The sequence below is a fragment of the Mobula hypostoma genome, chromosome 27 (genome assembly GCF_963921235.1).
Source record: "Mobula hypostoma chromosome 27, sMobHyp1.1, whole genome shotgun sequence".
Taxonomy (NCBI): Eukaryota; Metazoa; Chordata; class Chondrichthyes; order Myliobatiformes; family Myliobatidae; genus Mobula; species Mobula hypostoma.
The window spans coordinates 26,269,917-26,295,699 of record NC_086123.1 but is presented as its reverse complement, the minus strand read 5'-3'; the positions used below and the strand labels follow the sequence as shown (position 1 = coordinate 26,295,699).

The window sequence follows — 25,783 nt, the reverse complement described above, 5'->3', positions numbered from 1 at the left end:
ATGGGTGCCTAAGACTTTTGCACAGTACTGTATTTGTTAACGTGGAGCAGAGGGCGGGTTTGTAAATTTGGTGGGAGCAAAGGACGTTGGGGGTGGAGAAGGTGGCAGGGGAGTGCCGGAACAGTGGCAGGGGGTGCGGGGTGGTGGCACGGGTGCAGACTCACCCATCCCTGAGATACCAGGCAAGATCATTCGATTCCAAACAATTGGTTTATTGATCATTACAGAATGTCTCTCTGGTTCTTCCCACTCCCTCTCCTCTCCCTTCCTCTTTTCCCAACCATGATCGCCCTCTCCCGGGCCCCTTCCCACTCTCAATCAACAATAGAGACCCATATCAGAATCAGGGTTATCATTACTCAGGTCCCCTAATCTGAGGAAAGGCATTCTTGCCATAGAGGGAGTACAAAGAAGGTTCACCAGTTTGATTCCTGGGATGGCAGGACTTTCATATGATGAAAGACTGGATCGACTAGGCTTATACTCATTGGAATTTAGAAGATTGAGGGAGGATCTTATTGAAACGTATAAAATCCTAAAGGGATGGGACAGGTTAGATGCAGGAAGATTGTTCCCGATGTTGGGGAAGTCCAGAACGAGGGGTCACAGTTTGAGGATAAAGGGGAAGCCTTTTAGGACCGAGATTAGGAAAAACTTCTTCACACAGAGAGTGGTGAATCTGTGGAATTCTCTGTCACAGGAAACAGTTGAGGCCAGTTCATTGGCTATATTTAAGAGGGAGTTAGATATGGCCCTTGTGGCTAAAGGGATCAGGGGGTATGGAGAGAAGGCAGGTACAGGGTTCTGAGTTGGATGATCAGCCATGATCATACTGAATGGCGGTGCAGGCTCGAAGGGCCCATTGGCCTACTCCTGCACCTAATTTCTATATTTCTATGTCCTCAGATTAGTTTATTTTGCAACAGCAGTATAGTGCAATGCATAAAATTACTACAGTACTGTGCAAAAGTCTTCAGCTCCCTCACTACTATAAATACATATATACCTAAGACTTTGCACCGTAGAAGGTTTTATTCAGCCATTGAACCTATTCCATTTGTCAGTACTGTCCCATATAGCCCTATTTCCCTCTTTTATTTTTCTGTAACCTATTCTCTTTTCCGAATACACAGCTAAATCTGGGATCCTTTACAGGAGCCAACTAAGCTTTCAATCAGCATGTCTTTGGAATGTGGGAAAAAACTGGAGTGCCTGTGGAAAACCTACTACACCACAGGATTCCCTTAAACAAACCAAAAGCTACAGTAGTTGTTGATGGTAACAACTACTCCAACAGACAGATTTAGGACTATTGACAACCAGTCCTAATAGCAAGGCACACAAAATGCTGGAGGAACTCAGCAAGCCAAGCAGCGTCTATGGAAATGAATAAACAGTCAGTATTTTGGGCAGGGACACTTCTTCAGAACTGGAAAGGAAGGGAGAAGGTGACATGATAATAAGACGGGGGGAAAGGGAAGGACTAGCTAGAAAGTGAAAGGTAAACCAGGTGGGCTGGAGAAGAAGGAATCTGATAGAAAAGGAGAATGGACCATAGGAGAGGGGAAGGAGGAGGGGACCCAGGGGAGGTGATAAGTAGGTGAGGCGAGGCAAAAGGCATGAGACCAGAGTTGGGAATAGAAGAAGAGAGGGAGGGGGATGGATTTTTTTTTTACCAGAAAGAAAAATAGATATTCATGCCATCAAGTTGGAGGCTGCCCAGACAGAATATAAAGTTTCGCTCCTCCACCCTGAGGGTGGCTTCGTCTTGGCACAAGAAGAGGCCATGGACCGACATGTCGGCAGGGGAATGGGAATGGGAATTAAAATGCTGGGCCACCGGGAGTTCCGCTTTCGGCAGATGGAGTGAAGGTGCTCGAGGAATCAGTCCCCCAATTTTACGCCGGGTCTCACCAGTGTAGAGGAGGCCCCATCGGGAGCGCCGTGCGCAATGGACGACCCCAGCAGGTTCACAGGTGAAGTGTTGCCTCACCTGGAAGGACTTTTTAGGGCCCTGAATGGAGGCGAGGAAGGAGATGAATGAGCAGGTGTGTAGCACTTTAGGATAAGTGCCAGAAGAGAGATTAGTGGGGAAGGACGAATAGACAAGAAAATCCTGGAGGGAGCAATCCCTGTGGAAAGCAGAGAAGGGGGGAGATAAAGATATGTTTGGTGGTAGTCCTAATAACACTCATTCCATTAAAGTCTCCAGTATGGGAAAGGAGAAAGAGACAACTTAATGGTTAGTAAGGTTTTCAATTATTGCTGAGTTTGTAATCATTCCTCTCAACACAAATACCAGTAAGCAGTTCTCAACTCTCCACGATTAATAATAAAGACACTCCCCCCTTGACTCAACAGCTGATAAAAGATCTTGCGCTATTTAATTCAACGTATGATTAGGTTAACTCAGAAACAAAGAAAGGCAACTTTAATCTAGTTTTGGACACACATATGCAAGTATCGTACTCACCCTCGTGAGGCACACAATACACAGGGCCATCATCTGCTGTATCAAAAGATGAGAAAGAGCCATGGGAAGACCAAGAGGGGGAAGGCTGATCCATCATTGAAGGTGGCTCAATGAAGCTACAGTTCAGGGTGTTCTCCATATCGTGATGGGCCACTGGAAAGGAATAACACGGGAATAGTAAATCCAGTCCAAAGAAATACCTACAGCCCACACCACCCACTCAGCATTGAATTACATGGCTTTTGCCAGGGTGGTCTAGAGAACACTGTGTACAATAACCCACCGGATCCTCTTGTCCCCTGCTCCCCAGCTCTTTGCTCCATCATAACGATTCATTGTAATTCATCCTTGATTATACCACTGGAAAATTACACCACAGATTTAGTATGCCTGTCTGGATAAATGGATTCTCTATCTCTGATTTAATATTCTGGTTTGTCCTATCCTTCAATGGTTAACGTTATTCTGTCAATGGGACAATCCTACACTTCATGGGGGTTGTGGCTCCTTTTATTGAGTGTTAATGAAAAGTTCAAAACGAAAGTTTAAAAGTTCAAAGTTATTATCAACGTACATATACGTCACCATATACTACCCTGAGTTTCATTTTCTTGTGGACATTCACAGTGGATACAAAGAAATTTAATGGGATCGATGAAAAACAACACACAAAAACGGACAAACAACCAATGTGCAAAAGAAGACAAATTGTGCAAATACAAACAAATTATTTTGTGAATATGATTTGTTGAGTCCATAGGTTGTAGAATTAGTTCAATGTTGAGGTGAATGAGTTATCCACGCTGGTTCAGGAGCCTGTTGGTTGAAGGGTAATTGTTCCTGAACCTGGTGGTATGGGACCTAAGCAACACACACAAAATGCTGGAGGAACTCAGCAGGTCCAAGGCCCTTCTTCAGACTGGAAAGGAAGGGGGAAGATGCCAGAATAAAAAGGTGGGTGGAGGGGAAGGACGATCAGCTAGAAGGTGGAAGGTGAAAGGTGAAAGGTGAAGCCAGGTCAGTGGGGAAGGTAAAGGTCTAGAGAAGAAGGAATTTGATAGGGGGAAAAAATTACCAGGAGGCGAGATCGATGATCATGCCATTAGGTTGGAGGCCTGAGGGTGGCCTCGTCATGCCAAAGGAGAAGGTCACGTCGGAACAGGGGAGACAGGAATTAAAATGGTTGGCCGTTTTTGGCGAATGGAGTGAAAGTGCTTGACAAAGCAGTCCCCCAGTTTACGTCAAGTCTCACCAATATAGAGGACGCTGCACCGAGAGCACCAGGTATAATAGATGACTCCAAAAGATTCGCAGGTGAAGTGTTGCCTCACCTGGAAGGACTGTTTGTGGCCCTGAATGGAGATGAGGGAGGAAGTGTATGGGCAAGTGTAGCATATCTGTCACTGTGTCAGGAGGGAGATAAGTGGGGAAGCGTGAATGGACAAAGAAATCATCCATAGATGCTGCCTGATTCGCGGAGTTCCTCCAGTATTTCAAATGATTCAAATGGTTCTGTTTATTATCAAAGAATGTATACCGTATACAAACTGAAATACTTGTCTTCGCGGACACTCACGATGAACAGAACCCCAAAAAAATGAATGACAGAAAAACGTTCGAACCCCAAAGACCCCTCTCCCTCACGCAGGCAGCAGCAAGCATCAGTGCATCAACCTCTCCCCTTCTCCCTCCCATTTCAGTAAAAAGCATCAGTGCCCACCACCCACCAAGCTACAGCAAAGCACCCATATTTTGTGTGGGTTGCTCTCGATTCCCAGCTCTTGCGGAATCCCTTGTGTTGGCATGGGACCTTCTTCCCAACAGCAGGCGCAGAAAGAGAGCATGGCCTGGATGGTGTGGGTTCTTGCTGATGAATGATGCTTCCTTGTGGACGTGTCCAATGGTGGGGACGGCTTTTCCTGGGATGGACTGGGTTGTATCCACCACTTTTTGTTTCAGAAGCAGCCCGCAAGAAAATTAGTCTCAAGGTTACCTATGGTATGTATACTTTGATAATAAATTTATTTTGATCTTTGAACTTTTTTTGTGCAAGCTTTTCCCCTCAAGGACATTGCTGCTTCCATACCTGACTGTGATGCAACCAGTTAGGATGCTCTCCACTGTGAATGTAGAGCAGACCATTAACCCAGTATTAATTAGATGACATTTCTGCCTCCTGTTCTCTTCAGACCGCCACTGTGTGAAAGCTGGAGTGGTAGCACACAGACACTGGGACCACAACACAAAAGGTGTGTGCGCGTGTGTGTGGGGCTGAATTTCATCCCAGGTACTTCAGAAGTAGCCCAACTCTATGTCCACTTGGGATAAGCCCCTCTGATATATTATTAACTTAATTTCAGAGGAATTGAACCGGAGAGGGACGCTATAATGCCACTAACTGCAAGGCATAGCCCAATATGGGAAGTGTCGCGATGCATCACAGACTGCTGACCATCTCGCGTGCAGCACACCCCTGGAAGCTCGCAGATAAGCCACCTGTCTGGTGCTTCTGCATTAGCGCGGTGAAGGAGAAAGGAAGGTGAGCGAGGTTTAGCCTATCAATTCCATAGCGTCTCACGGCTTCTGTTCCAAGTTTAATGAACACACTGCCTCTCATAAAAGAGATAAAATCATCTCTCTGTGGCACAGTTTCTTGCTTATGATAAATCCCCTCTCTTCTTCCAGGTGTCAGAGAACATTTCGGGAGTGCAGTGTTATGTGTTTCACTGGAACAGGGCTGCAGGAGGACATACCCGATCAAAACTACTCCATAGACGGCTTCCAAACCGTTCTGGCTGACCGGAAGTGCACTAAGAGCGGTAAGCGTAAAGGGGTTGGGTGCTTACTGTTCTGGTTAACAACAGATGGTGCAATCCGGGTCATATTACGATCGAGGAATGTGTTTTGTAGACCGGATATTCAACTTCAGTCACATTCCACCGAGATTCAACACTGGGCGGCACGGGAGGTCGTTTCTGCCTGTGGCCATCGAACTTTGCATCTCCTCCCGTGGAAGGTCAGACACCCTCAGCCAATAGACTGGTCCTGGACTTTTTTCCATCTGGCATAGTTTGCATTTTGTTGTTTGATTGTTTGTGGTTTTTGTATTGCTATATTTATGCTCTTTTCTTGGTTGGTGCGGCTGTAACAAAACCCAATTTCCCTCGGGATCAATAAAGTGTATCTATCTATCTATCTATCTATCTATCTATCTATCTAGTTCACACAGTGCCTCATGTTCCCTGTGTCACCTTTGTGCTGACTACCAAAAAGGCTTTCTGCATTGTGAAGTAGCAGGCTGCTAACTAAACCGTTTACTAACATGGATGTAACACCATGGTAATAGCTCAGGAACATGCAAAGAATTCCCAGCCTTGGAGTTGTAATGATGCCCAGCTTTGACGTGGTCACTTCATTAGGCTGTGGGTAGCAGCTGAGGGCAATTATGGTGGATCTGCTAATCATGGTTTCCACATCTACCTCCTTAGTACACACCAACTGATGCAGCAAAGGAAAATAATATTTCAGGCAAGCTGCCAGCCTCCCGGGATGAAATCAAACCCTGACTCTCTGTCAGCAGAGAGACAGACAGGAGCTTCAGAGCTGCTGATAATGGGCCAGATGCAACAGTAAAGCCATCCCGGGGCTCCCAGCCTGTCGCCTGGTATCTTGTTCGTTGATGACCGTTGAGTGGATTATGTGGGCAAAGACCAATCAGGTTTTGATTTCACTATCATCCTGTCCAATTTTAAGTTCATCACTCAAACTAACTCAGGCTAACAGTCTCAGAGACTGGGCAAACTTTTGTGAAATGGGAAGTTGGTCTACTTATCTTGGTTTTGGGCTATACCAAACCAAGATATCGGTCACCCTTCCTCTTATCAACTTTGCTTATCACAACCATTTATACTGGGTGTAGTTACAGTATATTAAAATTATTCAGCACGATACCACAGTGATTAGCGTAACGCTATTACAGTAAGATCGAGATTCAATTCCCACCGCAGTCTGAAATGAGTTTGTACGTCCTCCCCACAACCGGATGGGTTTCCAATTTCCTCCCACATTCCAAAGGTGTACGAGTTCGGGTTAGAAAGTTGTGGGTATGCTACGTTGGTGCAGGAAGCATGGTGACACTTGCAGGCTACCCTCACCAACCTCAAACTGTGTTGGTTGTTGACACAAACAAGACATTTCACTGTACACAGAACAAATAAGGCTAAGCTGTAATTTTTAAGTCATTATGGCTGAAGCTGTACATGAAGATGGAATTATTTATGTTCACTTTAATTTTCCTAATGTGTGTGTCTATTAACATTGAGGAAACGCAAGCCACCCCATTCTAAAGCAGGAAAATGTAAAGTCTTACGCAATAGAGGGTGCACACACACATAGAGTACTGTCCAAAAGGCTTAGGCACATATATATTGCGAGGGAGCCTAACACTTTTGCACAGTACTGTACTTGTCAACCATAAGACCATGAGATACAGGAGCAGAATTAGGCCATTTGGCCCATCAAGTCTGCACTGCCATTTCACCATGGCTGATCCAATTTCCCTCAGCCCCAATCTCCTGCCTTCTCCCCGTATCCTTTCATGCCCTGACCAATCCAGAATCTATTGACCCCCGCCTTAAACTTACCTGAAGATTCGACCTCCGCATCTGTCTGAGGCAACAAATTCCACAAATTCACCACTCTCATCTCTGATCTAAATGGACGTCCTTCTACTCTGAGGCTGTCCCCTCCCACTATAGGAAACATCCTCTCCACATCCACTCTGTCGGGGACTTTCAGCATTCGAGAGCTTTCAATGTGGTCACCTCTCATCTTTCTTCTGCACCCTCTCCAAAGCTCCCCCATCCAGTGAGGTGACCAGAACTGAACACAATGTTCCAAGTTTGCGGAAGAGGCAAATTGTGGCCCCCCACACCCAACCACCCCCCCGCCCCCCCCCAGCTTCAGTCAACGTGGAGCATCAAATGAATTTGTAAATCTGGCAGGAGCAAAGGATGTTGGGAATGGTGAGGGTGGAGCACCATGAGAGGAGTGTGGGAAGGAGTGCCGGGGCGGGTGCTATCATGGGTGCAGACACACCCAGCCCAGACACACTAGGCAAGGTCATTTGATTCCAAACAACTGGTTTATTGATCATTACAGAATGTCTTTCTGGTGCTTCCTGCCCCCTCCCGTCTCCCCAACCATGATTCCCCTCTCCCTGCCCCCTTCCCACTCTCAGTACACAATAGAGACCCAGATCTGAATCAGGTTTATCACCACTTATGTATATCAGGAAATTTGTTCTTTTTTGTGGCAGCAGTACAGGGTAATACATCAAATTACAACAATACTGTGCAAAAAAGTTAGGCTCCCTAGCGATATATACTGTATGTGTCTAAGACTTTTGCGCAGTGCTCTTTTTGAGGCTAGCCACGGGGAATCACCGCCACACCAGTTCCTCTTAAGAGACATTTAAAATATGTGGTGTTCTCAATGATATTGGGTGTCCTTTTAGGCTTGTCTACCGCAAAGAAGGCTGAGAGGAGATTTTTTATTAGTCAACAAGTTTAAACAGGGGTGATAGAGTGAAGATATTTTCATTGTGGACTGTTTGGGGATTAAGGAACACAGATTAAAAAATCTGGTTGGAAACACTGAATGAGTACAGGAAAGATTATTTTACAGATTAGTCATCAGCATCTACTGCCTGAGGGATGATACAAAATTTTTCAGGGATTTCAGAAAGGGAGTGGATAGGCAGTCAAGAGAGAGTAATCTGCGTGATTGTGTGGAAAGAGGAAAGATGTGATTGATTGGGGTTTTTCATCTTGAAGCTGGCATACAGTCAGTGGCCACTTTATTAGGTACACCAGCTCGTTAATTTAAATATCTAATCAGCCAATCACGTGGCAGCAACTCAATGCATAAAAGCATGCAGACATGGTCAAGAGGCTCAGTTGTTCTTCAGTCCGAACCTCAGAATAGAGGAATAATGAGATCTGAGTGACATTGACGACGGAAAGATTATTGGTGTCAGACAAGGCGGTTTGAGTATCTCAGAAATTGGACTCTCTGGAGTTTACAGAGAATGTTGCGAAAGACAAAAAAAAAGCATCTAGTGAGCGGCAGCTCTGTGGGAAAAGAGCACATTGTTAATGAGAGAGGTCAGAGGATAATAGCCAGACTGGTATAAGCTGACAGGAAGGTGACAGTAACTCCATCAACCATGCATTACAACAGAAAAGCATCCCTAACCGTACAGCAAGTCAAAGCTTGAAGTAGATGAGCTACAGCAACAGGAGAACACACAAGGTTCCATTCCTGTGGCCCTCTTTATCACCTAATAACGTGGTCACTGAGTGTAGGTTTAAAGAGCTTAATAGCTTTGATTTGTGGCATAACAATTTAATGTTTCAATGACTGTATAAAAATAGACTGACTGAACTGTTGATCACTTACAGATGTAACTGACAAATAACAGACTATTGTGTTTTGCTTCCCATCGGCTAATAAAGCCTAGCCTATCTTATTTTGATATATAATCAAGTATCATTGTCTGGATCAGGTTTCTTAGGAATACAGCTGCAAACATATTGTAAGTCTACTTTTTTCTATAAAAATAAATATTCTAATTGATATGATTTCCAACATCTTTTATAAAGTAAAGGCAAAACTCAGTTCTTTGCATTCAGATTAGAGCATCCAAAATAAAACTATCAGAAAAATACACTGCCACAGAAAATGATTCATAAGAAATAAAGATATGCATCTTTTTTTAATTTTAATGCATAATAGGAAAGGATCTCTGTCTGATTTTCACCGACCATCCTCTCTTTACTGTATGTGCTGCATGTGGTGTATGTATTGTGTTTTGCACCTGAGTCCAGGAGAAATGTTGTCTCGTTTAGCTGTGTACATGTGTACAATTGGTTGACAATGAACTTGAATGAACTGATGAGTCAGTTGAATAAAAGCCGGAATAAGCACAGAAGACAGTCTAGAGAATGTATTCAGAGTTGGAGTCTCCAATGTCCACTTCCGAAAGTGTTTCGACAACAAGATCACACACTGGGCTGGCTGAGCCCTAAAGATCTAGCTGCCATGGTCAGTGGCAGGTACTGAGTGGAATAGCATGAAGGACAAACTGCTTTCAATCATTCTCACTACTTTAGCAGTGGCAGGCGCATCCATTCAGGATACCATGACCAGTATCCTTGTGGGGGTCAAAGCCTGGTTTGATCTCTCTATCTGTTAAGTGGCATTACTATAATGCTAAATGGGGTTGACTCAGAACAGACCTGGAAGTTCTGCATTGGGCTGGCATGGGTACCATTAGCAACAGCCAAACTGTGCACCACCACAATCCATAACCTCATGGCCCAGCAAGCCTTTCACTCTATAGTTTAATCCTGTTTCCGTGACAAGCTGAGAAGATCATCGGGGTCTTTCTTCCCGCCATCACAGACATTTACACCACACGCTGCATACGCAAAGCAAACAGCATTATGAAGGACCCCACTCACCCCTTGTATAAACTCTTCTCCCTCCTGCCATCTGGAAAAAGGCACCGAAGCATTCGGGCTCTCACAACCAGACTTATGTAACAAGTTTCTTCCCCCAAGCCATCAGACTCCTTAATACCCAGAGCCTGTCTTGACTCCAACCTACTATACACTCTACTGTGCCTACTGTCTCGTTTATTATTTATTATTATTCATTGTAGTGCCTGCACTGTTTTGTGCACTTTATGCAGTCCTGGATAGGTCTGTAGTCTAGTGTAGTTTTTTGTGTTTTGTCTTACATAGTTCAGTGTAGTTTTTGCATTGTTTCATGTAGCACCATGGTCCTGGAAAACGTTGTCTCATTTTTACTATGTTCTGTACCAGCAGTTATGGTTGAAATGACAATAAAAAGTGACTTGACTTGAAGTGCTGAAAAGCATGCAATAGATAGGATGTTCCAACCGGGTGACGATGCAGTGCAGGACTGCATGCACACTCCACGGCAAAAAATGAAATGCAATGGATAGAGTAAAGTGATCTCACTACCAAAGCCTTGCATCTCACCACATCTAGCAATGCATGGTGGTGGAACATTGAAGAGCTAATGGATGAAATTAGGTGTCGGGGTGGAGATATGTCTCTAACAAAGGAGGCATAAGGTGCTCCTTCCGTCCACTTGCCCGCAGGTCACCCTTGGGCAATGTGTAACACCTGCTTTGCCCCTGATCAGGGTTTACATGAAGCCACGGGGGCAGGTGGTGGATGGTTGTATGAGCAGCAGGTACATATCACAAGCCCTGGCTATGCGACCACTGATGCCAGGCAGCCAATCTCTGAAGGGTATTGATAATGGCTGGGGTTTCCCATCTTGTAAAGACACTGCCCAGAAGAAGGCAATGACAAACCACATCTATAGAAAAGTTTGCCAAGGATAATCATGGTCATGGACAGATGGGAGACCATGATTGCCCAAGTCATACGACACGGCATACTGATGATGATGAATAGATGAAGGAAGTTCCAAGAACCTTACAAGACTGTAACAATGGTCATACATGTCACAGAAGTACCAGACGATAACCATCGTCAACAAGAAAGAGTTACAAACTACCCTGAAACCCCATGGCATTGTTACTTGCCATAACAATTTGGGGGGATCACAATTGATCAGAAAGCCACCTATGTACCCAGATGCCATGGGACTGTGGCTGGGGAGCTACCTGTAAGTCTGTTGTGATCAATCACAGATGCAGCTTTGGATGGATTTATCAAATCGAAAAGTAGGCAAGTGAATAACAGTAATTAATGTTTTAGAGCAGTGTCACAGCAGGACAGTCACTAGATACCCTTCAATAAGTGACAATAATTAACCAAAACCTTTCCATCACGGGAGATACACATCAGTTGTGTGATAGAACACTTACCTGGATGTGTGCATCTTCAAGAACACTCAAGATGCTCAATATCACACAGTAGAAAACAATCCTCTTGATTGCTACTCTAGTAATCGCCCAGAGCACTCAGAAGATGCAGTGTACAGATTTTGTTTTCCAAAATGCACAGTATCCAGTCACTATGCTGCTCCAACAGCACCTCCCAAATCCACAAACTCCACTGCTAAGACTGTCCTAACTGTCCGTGAGAAAATGGTGTCGAGTCATCTGAGCTTCAGACACATGGGAGCATGACCAGCTGCTGACCCCGTTCACCCTTCAAGCCGCACGCCATCCTGACTTGGAAATCTGTTGCAGGAACTGGCTCTAAATCCTGGAAATCTCTGCCTAGCAGCACAATGGGAATACCTTCACTAGGTTCACCACCATTGTCTGGTGGACAATTAGGCAAGGGCAATATAAGCTGTCCATGCTAGCCAAGTACAGATCACCGGTCAGTTTGATAGATCCATCCGAAGCTACAAGCCATGAGGTACTTATCACAATAGAGCTACCTCTTCAAACTCATTACAATGAGATCTGGGTGTAAACGTCCACTTCACATTATGCAGGTATCAATAAACCTTGACAGACTCTCTGACTCAACTCTGACCAGGCAGCTCTATAAATAATAATATCAAAATTCCATTTTTGTAGTGCCTAATTCCCCAAATGGGTGGCAGAGCAGAGATACATCTCTACCAAAGGGGGTGTGAGGTGCTCCTTCCCTCTGCTTGCCTGCCGGTCACCCTTGGGCAAGGTGTAGCACCTGCCTAGCCCCCACCACCAACCCCAATCAGGGTCATGTGAAGCCATGGGAGCAGGTGGTGGATGGTCGTATGAGCAACTGGTGCACATCACAAGTCCTGGTTATGCGACCACAAACGCCAGGCAGACAAACTCTAAAGAGTACTGATAACAGCTGGAGTCACCCATCTCATAAAGATACTGTCCAGAAGAAAGCAATGGCAAACTACTTTTGTAGAAGAGTTTGCCAAGAACAACCATGGTCAAGAACAGTTGGACAACCATGATCGCCCTCATCATACGACATGAAATATAACAAATGAACGAATACCCCAAAAAGAGCCCAGTGAAGGCAATTGTGAGTTTCATTTCAGGTTGAGTGTAGAAAAATCCAACTTGGGACAGCTGTAGCCAGGTTCTTTTGAAATGGAATTGAATTTTCTGAGCACACTAAACATCTAAATCAAAATTTTCAAGGGTTAGTTTGATTTGCATAACTTGCAGCTTTGTATATTTAAACAAAGCTGCAAGAATGTTTACTTATAATTTAGTTCCTAGGAGGGTTTAGATTTAAAATATTTAACACAGCAGTTTCCAATTTTTAGCAGTAACTAAAAACAGGTTGTTTAAAATTGGAACCGATGCAATAACTGAAAAGTCAACAGAAGAACAACTAATTCTGACATGTTCATTAATTGGTCCATTCTTGATCTCATTTCAACGCCATTTATTAGCAAGAGTGTAAAACAACAATTTGAATTCATAATACATCTTTGAAACAATAGCATGTTCAAATATTCTTCACAGGAGCTTTATCAAAAGAAACAATTATTTACTGAGATACAGTGTGGAATAAGCCTTTATGATCCTTCAAGACACACTGCCCAGCAATCCACTGATTTAATCTGGGACAATTTACAATGACCTATTAACCTACCGAATGGCACATCTTTGGACAGTGGGAGGAAACTGGAGCACCCAGAGGAAACTCATGCTGTCAAAAGGAGAACGTACAAACTCCTTACAGGCAGCAGTGGGAATTGAACCCAGGTCGCCTGTACTATAAAGTGTTGTGCTAACCACTACGCTGCCATACTGCCCTAATATGAGGGCATCTGTCCAAAGAGGCAGTCCTGAAGAAGTATTTTAAAGCAGTATGCCATGGACCCCTACCATTAATCAAGGAGTCCATTGACTCAGGTTTGGGAACCCCTGATTTTAAAGGAAGAAAGCAATTGGATGGGGTATTATTTCTGCTGCTGAGATGATATTCTGGGATGTCAGTGGGCCAGAGGGTGAGAAGAGTAGGGGCTTCAGAGGATTGCTGGGCTGGAGCTGATTACGCAGATTGGGATGGGTCAGGTCGTGGAGGGACTTGAAATCAAAAATTTTAAGAATAGTGATGACTAGTTAGGATACTATGTAGATTAGCGAGCACTGGCGACAGGTGAAAGGGAAGATACATGTTAGTTTAGAGGCAGCAGAGTTAGAGAGACTGGAGGTACTGTCTGGGCAGGAGCTTTCACTTTAACACAACACTGGAGAATTAGAAAGTAAATCAACCAAAATATAAAGACCTCAGGATCTGTACATAATATTAAAAACATAATTAAACATGTAACTTCAGGGTGGGGAGGAGGAGAAGATGGCGGCGTGACGCAGCGCACGCAGCCACTCCGGTGAATGATATTTGTTATGTGTCAAGTAAGGTACCGTGCACAATTCTGCTTTGATGGAGACAGACGTGAGAGTACGGAGGAACATCTGGAAAAACCTCTGAAATGCCCGCTTCGCTGCTGCTGCTACTGTGTGGTCCGGAATCTCCGGAGGAGAAGGCCCCGAATCCTCGGCTTTGCTTGTTTCGGCGGCCGGGGTGAGGTCAAAGGCGCTCGGCAGAGGATGGCGCTCAGGAGGCTGTATCGGAGGGGCTGGACGGAGGCTTGAAGTTTTCAGATGGGCAGTCTCAATGTCGGCTGTGGTCGGGTGCTTTCAATACATCGGCAGTTGTCGGTGCCTGGAGGTTTACGGCAGGGAGTTTCTCCCTTTTTGCCGCCTGCTATCGGGGACTCGGGAGTTGATTGGGACTTTGAGACTTTTTTTTACTGTACCCACGGTCTGCTCTTTATCAAATTATGGTATTGCTTTGCACTGCTGTAACTATACGTTATAATTATGTGGTTCTGTCAGTGTTAGTCTTTGGTTTGTCCTGTTTTTTTGTGATATCACTCCAGAGAAACATTGTATCATTTCTTAATGCATGCATGCATTTCTAAATGACAATAAACGAGGACTGAGTGTTCTCATAAACTAAACTGCAGATGCTGAAAGTCTGAAATATATTTCATTGGGAGTTTGAGGAGATTTGATATGTCACTCTCAAATTTGTACAGGTGTACCGTGGAGAGCATTCTAACCGAATGCATCACTGTCTGGTATAGGGGGTGGGGCTACTGCACGTGATCGAAATAAGCTGCAGAAAGTTTTCAACTCAGCCAGCTCCATCACGGATACCAGCCTCCCCAGCACCCAGGACATCTTCAAGGAGCGATGCCTCAAAAAGACAGCGTCCATCGTTAAGGACCCCCATCACACAGGACATGCCCTCTTCTCAATACTATCATCAGGAGCCTGACAGCACACACTCAACTTCCCCTCTGCCATCCGATTTCTGAATGGTTATTGTACTTTTTTTGTACAACTTATTTAACTATTTTATATATTATATATATATTTATATATTTATATATTACATATATATATATATATATATTCACAGTTTGTACTATCAGGCATTGCAATGTACTGCTACCACAAAAGCAACAAATTTCACAGTATTTGCTGGTGATATTTAACCTGATTCTGATTCTGAAACTTTCAATAGGTCAGGCGGTAACCGTGGAAAGAGAAACTGAATCCTTCAGGCCTGGAGAAGAGTTTTTGACCCAAAATGCAAACTCTGTTTCTCTTTCCACATTTACTGCCTGACCTGCTGGGCATATACAGCAGATTGGTTCTTTAATTTCAATACATAGCTTTCCAGTGAGACAAGCTCCTCCAGAAAAGAAAAGGGTCTGGATGTTCTTTAAAACATTTCCAAAACAAAAGTGGTGTGCAGCTGCAAATTGGCTTAACTGAGAAAGAGAGGGAAAAAAAGCAATCTGCACACACTTCCAGGATTCTTTGAGCCAAATAGGAAATTTGATTCCCGGCTTTTTAGCAAGATTTTACTTCTGCACTCTTTGAACCTCACTAGTCTGAAAAACAGCAGCTCTTCTTGCCTACTAGAATATTTTTATTTATTTTATTTAGAACTACAGCATTGTAACAAACCCTTCCAGCTCAACGAGCCCCCGATGCCCAATTATACATACAAACCCCTTACATATATTTTTCAAAAGTCAGTGAAGACTAGTGAAATCCATAAGGACTGGAAATGGGCTAACATTGTCCCGATATATAAGAAGGGTGACCACACTGACCCTGGTAACTATTGACCAGTAAGCTTAACATGTATCATAGGTAAGATAATGGAAACATTAATAAAGAATGAGAAGGAACAGCATCTGATAAGAACAGGCATGTTAGCAGAAAGCCAGTGGGGGTTCAGAAAGGGGAAATCATGTTGTACTAATATGCTCATATTCTATGAAAAGGCAACTAAAATTTATAATCACAATAGAGTGGTTGATATCATTTACTTGAACTTTCAGAAGACTTTTGACAAGGTAACCCAAGAGAGGTTAATAATCATATTACAGGAGGTAGGGGTTCAGGGTAAGGTCTGTGAATGGGTGCAGAATTGGCTCGAAAACAGAAAACAATGAGTTATAGTGAGAGGATCATTTTCACACCTAGAAGACGTTAGAAGTGGGGTTCCCAGGGATCAGTTTTGGGGCCGCTGCTGTTTTTAATCTACATTAGTGATTTGGATAACACATAACATATAAACTAAGTAAAGTTTACAGACGACACAAAACTAGGGGGCCAGGCTGATAACATTCAGGCAGCAGAATCAATACAGTTAGATATAAACAGATCTGGGCAGATAAATGGAAGATGAAATTTAATATAAGGAAATGTAAAATATTACGCATCGGAAGAAGAAATATTAGATACAAATGTACAAAGGGGGTCTTGAGTTAGAAAGTGCAGTGTATGAGAAGGATTTGGGCATCCTGGTAGACTCATCACTATTAACATCTAGACGATGCACAGAAGTGATTAGGAAGGCTAATAGACCGTTGGGCTATCTAATGCAGTCAGTGGAGTTCAAGTCTAGAGATCTTCTCCTCAAGCTGTATAAAGCGCTTGTGAGGCCACACCTTCAGTACTGTGTACAATTCTGGTCTCCATATTTTGCTAGGGGTGTGAAGTTGCTGGAGAGAGTTCGGAGAAGGACGAGACTTATTCCAGGTCTGCAGGGTATGAACTATGAAGAAAGATTGAAAGAATTTAATCTTTTTATTCTAAGTAGACGTAGAATGAGACAGGACAGGAGAGAAATATTCAAAATCATTAAGAGTATAAGAAAAGTGGATGCCAGCTTCTACTTCAAAATTAATCCATCAACAAGGATCACTAGGGCCACAGGTGGAGACTGGTTAAAGGGAGGTTTCAGGCTAACACCAGGAAGCATTTCTTTACACAGTGAGTTGTGGACACATGGAATCAACTACCTAGATGTGTAGCTGAGAGTGGTACCTTAGAGACTTTCAAATCTAAACTCAATAGTTATTTCAACACTCTACGTGACTAGGAATTTGGCAAGCTTTGTTGGGCTGAATGACCTGTCCTTGTCAAAAACTTTCAAATGTTCTAATCCCATGTGACCAATTAACCCACTGATCCATATGTCTTTGGAATGTGGGAGGAAACTGGAGCACCCAGAGGAAACCCTCATGGTCACTGGGAGAACGTACAAATCCTGTTACAGAATTGAACCTGGGTCACTGGCATTGCAGTGGTGTTATGTTACCATCCCACTCCCTGGTATTTAAAGACCAACATACAAACTATATTCATTATCCTCAATCCGACCTTTTGCAACTTTAAACACATACTGCTAGGCAACCATCAAGGAGTCGCCATGGAGAGACGACATGGCTTGGGCTCTAAAGACATATCTCCTGCAGACACTGTTCCCTATCAGCCTAACCAGGTTTTAGTCTCTTTGGGAAGGGTTCTTCCCAGTGCTCCTTCATTAAGCTGAAACAATCCCCTGTAGCTGAATGTTAAGGCTGGTATTGTGTTATGACCCTTTAAGAACTGGCTGCCAAGAACACAGCTGCTAGGCTAAATGTTTACAGCTCTGACAATTTATAGCAGAAGTAACCTTGCACAAAAGCTAGCAAAGAATGACATTACACGAGGAAACACAATTATACGGTAGCGGTAGTGATAGGGGACTCGATAGTTAGAGGTGCAGATAGGAGGTTCTGAGGTCGTGACAGAGAATCCAGGATGGTTTGTTACCTCCCAGGTGCCAGGGTCAAGGATGTCTCTGATCGATTGCATGACATTCTGAAGTGGGAGGGTGACCAGCCAGATGTCGTGGTGCACATAGGCACCAATGACATAGCAAGGAAGAGTGAAGAGGTCCTGGACAGTGAGTATAGAGAGCTTGGTAGGAAGTTGAAAAGCAGGAACTCAAGGGTGGTAATCTCAGGATTGCTACCTGTGCTAGGTGCCAGTGAGGGTAGGAATAGGATGCTCTGGAGGAGGAACAAGTGGCTGAGGAACTGGTGTAGGGGGCAGGGTTTCAGATTTCAGGATCATTGGGACCTCTTCTGGGGCAGGTGGGACCTGTACAAGAGAGACGGGTTACACTTGAACCACAGGGGGACCAATATCCTTTCAGGGAGGTTTGTTAGTGCTATTAGGGAGGCTTTAAACTAGGTTTGCAGGGGGATGGGAACCAGAGTACCAGAGCTGACAGTGTGGCTGGGGTGAAAATAAATGATATTGAAAGTTTAAGCAAATCTGCTGATAGAAAGGTTGTGAGTGGTGGTAAAAATCTTCTGAGGTGTATATATTTCAATGCTGGGAGTATTGCGGGGAAGGCGGATGAGTTGAGGGCGTGGATTGACACGTGGAATTATGATGTTGTAGCAATTAGTGAAACTTGGCTACAGGAGGGGCAGGACTGGCAGCTTAATATTCCAGGGTTCCGATGTTTCAGATGTGATCGACGCAGAGGAATGAAAGGTGGGGGAGTAGCATTGCTTGTTAGGGAAAATATTACAGCAGTGCTCAGGCAGGACAGATTAGAGGGCTTGTCTACTGAGTCCTTATGGGTTGAGCTGAGAAACAGGAAAGGTATGGCCACATTAGTGGGATTGTATTACAGACCACCCAATAGTCAACGAGACTTGGAAGAGCAAATCTGCAGAGAGATAGCAGGCAACTGCAGGAAACATAAAGTTGTGGTGGTAGGGGATTTTAATTTTCCATACATTGATTGGGACTCCCATACTGTTAGGGGTCTAGATGGTTTAGAGTTTGTAAAATGTGTTCAGGAAAGTTTTCTAAATCAGTATATAGAGGGACCAACTAGAGGGGATGCAATATTGGATCTCCTGTTAGGAAACGAATTAGGGCAAGTGACAGAAGTCTGTGTAGGGGAGCACTTTGGTTCCAGTGATCATAACACCATTAGTTTCAATTTGATCATGGACAAGGATAGATCTGGACCTAGGGTTAAGGTTCTGAACTGGAAGAAGGCCAAATTTGAAGACATGAGAAAGGATCTAAAAAGCGTGGATTGGGACAGGTTGTTCTCTGGCAAAGGTGTGATTGGTAGGTGGGAAGCCTTCAAAGGGGAAATTTTGAGAATGCAGAGTTTGTATGTTCCTGTCAGGATTAAAGGCAAATTGAATAGGAATAAGGAACCTTGGTTCTCAAGGGATATTGCAACTCTGATAAAGAAGAAGAGGGAGTTGTATGAAACGTATAGGAAACAGGGGGTAAATCAGGTGCTTGAGGAGTATAAGAAGTGCAAGAAAATACTTAAGAAAGAAATCAGGAGGGCAAAAAGAAGACATGAGGTTGCCTTGGCAGTCAAAGTGAAGGATAATCCAAAGAGCTTTTACAAGTATGTTAAGAGCAAAAGGATTGTAAGGGATAAAATTGGTCCTCTTGAAGATCAGAGTGGTCGGCTTTGTGCGGAACCAAAGGAAATGGGGGAGATCTTAAATAGGTTTTTTGCGTCTGTATTTACTAAGGAAGCTGGCATGAAATCTATGGAATTGAGGGAATCAAGTAGTGAGGCCATGGAAACTGTACAGATTGAAAAGGAGGAGGTGTTTGCTGTCTTGGGGAAAATTAAAGTGGATAAATCCCCGGGACCTGACAGGGTGTTCCCTCGGACCTTGAAGGAGACCAGTGTTGAAATTGTGGGGGCCCTGGCAGAAATATTTAAAATGTCGCTGTCTACGGGTGAAGTGCCGGAGGATTGGAGAGTGGCTCATGTTGTTCCGTTGTTTGAAAAAGGATCGAAAAGTAATCCGGGAAATTATAGGCCGGTGAGTTTAACGTCAGTAGTAGGTAAGTTATTGGAGGGAGTACTAAGAGACGGAATCTACAAGCATTTGGATAGACAGGGGCTTATTAGGGAGAGTCAACATGGCTTTGTGCGTGGTAGGTCATGTTTGACCAATCTGTTGGAGTTTTTCGAGGAGGTTACCAGGAAAGTGGATGAAGGGAAGGCAGTGGACATTGTCTACATGGACTTCAGTAAGGCCTTTGACAAGGTCCCGCATGGGAGGTTAGTTAGGAAAATTCAGTTGCTAGGTATACATGGAGAGGTGGTAAATTGGATTAGACATTGGCTCGATGGAAGAAGCCAGAGAGTGGTGGTAGAGAATTGCTTCTCTGAGTGGAGGCCTGTGACTAGTGGTGTGCCACAGGGATCAGTGCTGGGTCCATTGTTATTTGTCATCTATATCAATGATCTGGATGATAATGTGGTAAATTGGATCAGCAAATTTGCTGATGATACAAAGATTGGAGGTGTAGTAGACAGTGAGGAAAGTTTTCAGAGCCTGCAGAGGGACTTGGACCAGCTGGAAAAATGGGCTGAAAAATGGCAGATGGAGTTTAATACTGACAAGTGTGAAGTATTGCACGTTGGAAGGACAAACCAACGTAGAACATACAGGGTTAATGGTAAGGCACTGAGGAGTGCAGTGGAACAGAGGGATCTGAGAATACAGATACAAAATTCCCTAAAAGTGTCGTCACAGGTAGATAGGGTCGTAAAGAGAGCTTTTGGTACATTGGCCTTTATTAATCAAAGTATTGAGTATAAGAGCTGCAATGTTATGATGAGGTTGTATAAGGCATTGGTGAGGCCGAATCTGGAGTATTGTGTTCAGTTTTGGTCACCAAATTACAGGAAGGATATAAATAAGGTTGAAAGAGTGCAGAGAAGGTTTACAAGGATGTTGCCGGGACTTGAGAAACTCAGTTACAGAGAAAGGTTGAATAGGTTGGGACTTTATTCCCTGGAGCGTAGAAGAATGAGGGGAGATTTGATAGAGGTATATAAAATTATGATGGGTATAGATAGAGTGAATGCAAGCAGGCTTTTTCCACTGAGGCAGGGGGAGAAAAAAACCAGAGGACATGGGTTAAGGGTGAGGGGGGAAAAGTTTAAAGGGAACATTAGGGGGGGCTTCTTCACACAGAGAGTGGTGGGAGTATGGAATGAGCTGCCAGACGAGGTGGTAAATGCGGGTTCTTTTGTAACATTTAAGAATAAATTGGACAGATACATGGATGGGAGGTGTATGGAGGGATATGGTCCGTGTGCAGGTCAGTGGGACTAGGCAGAAAATGGTTCGGCACAGCCAAGAAGGGCCAAAGGGCCTGTTTCTGTGCTGTAGTTTCTATGGTTCTATACTGTCCCTTCGGTCTCACAATGAATATCTTAGCCTTTATGGGATTTCAGTTATGACCTTCCTATGATTCACGATAACACCATTAGAAATTTGTAAAGCAATTTCCAGACCAAGGTCTGTTACTTATCAAGAAGAATTCTCACTTTCTTCAGAATGATGTTTACTTAAATAACAAAAGGAAGAGAGTTCCTCTTGGGGCCAAGAAATTGAGAGGCTTTGAGCAAAATGGCGGTGTAGTGGTTAGCATAACAGTTTACAGTATCAGCATCCTGAGGGTTCAATTCCCTCTGCTGCCTGTGGGGAATTTGTACATTCTCCCCGTGAGTGCTTGGGTTTCCTCCGGGTGCTCCGGTTTCTACCCACAGTCCAATGAAGTACCAGTTGGCCATTGTAAAAATTGTCCCGTGATTAGGCAAGGGTTAAATCGGGGGATTTGCTAAGCGGCACGGCTTGAAGGGCTGGAAGGGCCTATTCAGACGAAAATGTTGCTGCACAACTTTTTATAAAAACATGAAATGTATAACCTCCATCTGAAATAAACAATAGATAAACTCCACAGATACGGGTCCACATTAGCTCACATTTTTGCTGATCTATAAACCTCCCATTCAAATATTGACCACTCTTCTTTGTCATTCTCACAATTTCCAGTTTTCATTCAGATCCTAAAAATTTCCCAAGTTATTCCCTTCCGAAATGAAATATCCATTTGTGTGAAGTAAATATAAAAGTACTTGTGAAGAGTTGCTCACCTACAACCTTTGGGAATTTCTGCCGCTTAATGGGAATTCTGGGCAGCTTGGTGCTGATCTGGCTGATGGTGCCACGCAAACGTCTCCGTGCCTGCTTGCCTCTGACGGTGATGACTTGGTTGGAACTAGTGGGAGATAGAGCACATAATGTTAGATAGGTACCGGCCACTTCCAGTTTGCAACTGTCTTTACGTGTGGTTTTACTTTCCGTTTTCCCAAAGCAATCCATAAATTATGCACAGTACACTGTCCAGCCGGTGAATCTGCTATCAACAAAAATACCCATAGAATAGTAAGTCTGAAGAAATACATCCCTAATTGTAATTGCAAATTACTCTAAACACTGTAGACAACATGCCTCTGAAATTCAGCTCCATTAACTTTGGCAGAAGACTCTGAACCAAGACGAGACTGCATTGTCTCTCCTATTCAGCACCTTTATCAAGAATGGTCAGCCTTCCTTCTTCAGCTATGTTAGAACTGTTGGGGGAGGACACCGTCTTTGATCAGTTGAGCCCGAGTATTAACTATTAACTCGTACCATCCGCCACAAGTAGGACTTCCCGGTGGCCGTACAGTTTAATTCCAATTCCCGTTCCGGTTCAGACATCTCGATCCATAGCCTCTTCTTATGCCAAGGTGAGGTCACCCTCTGGGTGGAGGAGCAACACCTTATATTCTGTCTGGGTAGCCTCCAACCTGTTGGCATGAATATTGATTTCTCCCTCCGGTGAAAAATGCCTTCCTCAATTCCCCTCTGACCTTTCACTTCTTCTTACCTGCTTATTATGTCCCCCTGGGTCCCCTCCTCCTTCCTTTTCTCCTATTGTGCACTCTCCTCTCTTATCAAATTTTTTCTTCTCCACTCCTTAACCTTTCTCATCCACCTGGTTTCACCTACCAGCTTCCAGCTAGCCTCCTTACCCTCCCCCCACCTTTTTATTCCAGTATCTTCCCCCTTCCTTCTCAGTCCTGAAGAAGGGTCTTGACTCGAAACATCGACAGCTTTCTCCCTTCCATAGATGCTGCCTGACCTGCTGAGTTCCTCCAGCATTTTGTGTAGGTTGCTTTGGGTTTCCAGCATCTGCTCGTGTTTGTGACCTACTCCTGAACCTTTGATTCTGTTTACTTCAGGGGAATAGCGAGAGCAAGAGAATCGTTTGGATTTAGTGTCAGCAGCCAGAGACAAATTTCTCCCTAACTGGATGTCCATGTGCACTTGACTGCAAAGGAGGCAGCTGACAGGAGCATACAAAGAGACAAGTTAGCAGCTGGAGCAGGGTATACAATCCTTCAGATCTGCTCCCCCAATCAATAAGGTTGTGCCAGATATAACTGTAACCTTACCTCACATATCACCCCCAGCAACAATCTACCTCACCGACTATTGAGAATTTAACTTTACTTTAAATATATTCAACAAATATGCTTCTACCACCCTTTGAAGAAGCGAATTCAAAAGATTTGTGACCCTTTGAGAGAAAAAAATCACCTCAGCTCAGTCTGAAATGGACGAGTACTTATATTTGCAGAGTGACCTCTAGTTCTTGATTGACTCAAAAGACCTGATCCCTGATCCTCACCCAATATATCAAATCCACTCAAAATGGATTATGTTTCATTCAAGTCTTTTCACACTATTTTAAACTCTGACAGGCAAAGCTCTAACATGACTTTCTTATAAGTTTGCAAAGATTTGGCATGTCATCTAAAGCTTTGGCAAACTTTTATAGATGTGAGGTGGAGAGTATATTGGCTGGTTGCATCATGACCTGGTGTGGAAACACCAATGCCCTTGAATGGGAAAGGCTACAAGGAATAGTGATACGGCCCAGTCCACCATGGGTAAAGCTCTCCCCACCACTGAGCACGTCCACATGGGGCGCTGTCACAGTAAAGCATAGTCCATCATCATGGACCACCACCACCCAGGCCATGCTCTCTTCTTATTCCTCCCATCTGGAAGTAGGTTCAAGAGCCTCAGGACCCACATTTACAAGGTTCAGGAATAGTTATTACCTCTTGAACCAGAGGGGATAACTACACTCTCCCATCACTGAACGGTTCCCACAACCTATGGACTCACTTTCAGGGACTTTTCATCTCATGTTCTCTATATTTATTGCATATTTATTACTGTTAATATTATGTCATTACATTTTTCTTTATTTTTGTATTTGCACAATTTTTTTTCTTTTGCACACTGATCATTTGTCCATCCCGATGGGTGCGGCCTTTCACTGATTCTATTGTGTTTCTTGCATTTACTGTGAATGTCTTCGAGTGAATAAATCTCGGAGTGGCATATGGTGACATATACAGTACGTACTTTGATAATAAATTTACTTTGAACTTTGAATGATCAACATTTCCTCTTAAGATAACTCATCCATTTTGGATATCAATGAAACAAGCCTTCTTTGAACTACTTCAAATTCATTACATCCTTCCCTATATAAGAGTGACACTCTCACAGTCCTCCAGAAGCACCTTCAACAATCCTCTAAGTAACAGAAAACAAAACCTCCCTACTTTTATCCCAAGCAATAAAGATAATATTCTGGTAGTTTTCCTCATTATTTGTAATACCCTACATAATAGCCTTTGACGATCCATGCCACGAGGATCCTGATCTGTATTTGAATTATGCAACTAATGTGCACATTTTTAAACTTTTTTTTTTGCAAAAATAGACCATTTTCCCACATTAAACTCTGTTTGGCAGATTCCCATGTCTAATCTCCCTACATCAATTTCTAGCCCGCCTATGCTTAACATGACCTGCAAATTTAAAAACCATAATTTTGATGCCTTCATCAAAGATATAAGTTCAAAGTAAATTTATTATCGAGGTATGTATATGTTACCATACACTACCTTCAGATTCATTCTTCTGCAGGCATTCACAAAAGAACAGAGAAGTACAATAGAATCAATGCAAAGCCACACACAAACAAAGACAGACAAGCAACCAATGTGAAAAAGGAGACAAACTGTGAAATAAATAAATTAAACAAATAAATAATACTGAGAACTTGAGTTGTGACCGAGAAAGTGGGGCTTCGGGTTGTGGAATCCATTCAGAGTTGAGGTGGATAAGGTTATCCACACTGGTTCAGGAGCATAAGTTCAGATAAATTGTAAAAAGCTGAGCCCTCAGCACACCTAATTAAGTCTTACCAACCAGTAAATAAAAAGTGACATTTATTCCTTGCTAGCCAGCCAATCTTCTGTACACACAACTTTGTTATCATTTATCAGTTTTTATCTTTCACAAAATACCTTTGACACAGCATCTTATCAAATGCCTTCTGGAAATTAAAGAACAGTTAATCTACCCGTTCCTTTTTATCCACAAGATATGTTTCTTCTACAGCAAACTCATATAAATCAATCACACATGATTCCCTTTCACAAGACCATGAACTAACCTGGTTATTTTGAACTTTTCTAAGTACGCCATTTCTTTCATATTTTCTTCTAACCTTTTCCAATGACAAATGTTAGGTCAACTGGCTTATAGTTCTCTGCTTTCTATTTCCCTGCCCTTCTGAATAAAAGAATAATGCAGTATGTGTTTTTTCTCAATCTAATATTTACTTCTCTGAATCTAAACCTGGGAATTTTGGTGAATTAAGCCATCCATATCTTTGATTTGGATTTTTGATTGGAGAAAGGCTTACTTTAAGGAGATGTGAAAGGATTTAGAAGGAGTGGATTGGGACAAATTGTTTTATGGGAAGGATGTAATAGAGAAATGGAGGCTATTTAAAGGTGAAATTTTGAGGGTACAGAATCTTCATGTTCCTGTTAGGTTGAAAGGAAAGGTTAAAAGTTTGAGAGAGCCATGGTTTTCAAAGGATGTTGGAAACTTGGTTTGGTAAAAGAGAGATATCTACAATAAATATAGGCAGCATGGAGTAAATGAGGTGCTCGAGGAATATAAAGAATGTAAAAAGAATCTTAAGAAAGAAATTAG

At 43.3% G+C, this 25,783-nt stretch overlaps 1 protein-coding gene across 1 annotated transcript in view; it reads right to left on the bottom strand.

Moving 5' to 3' along the window:
* scarf2 (scavenger receptor class F, member 2) overlaps positions 1-25,783 on the bottom strand; it is a 103,224-nt gene that overhangs the window by 3,034 nt on the left and 74,407 nt on the right. The window contains exons 9-10 of the mRNA XM_063034102.1: positions 21,805-21,929; positions 2,474-2,626 (exon numbers count right to left, since the gene is read on the bottom strand). Of these exons, the coding sequence (XP_062890172.1) occupies positions 2,474-2,626; positions 21,805-21,929 (278 nt within the window). The remainder of the gene's footprint in view (positions 1-2,473; positions 2,627-21,804; positions 21,930-25,783) is intronic.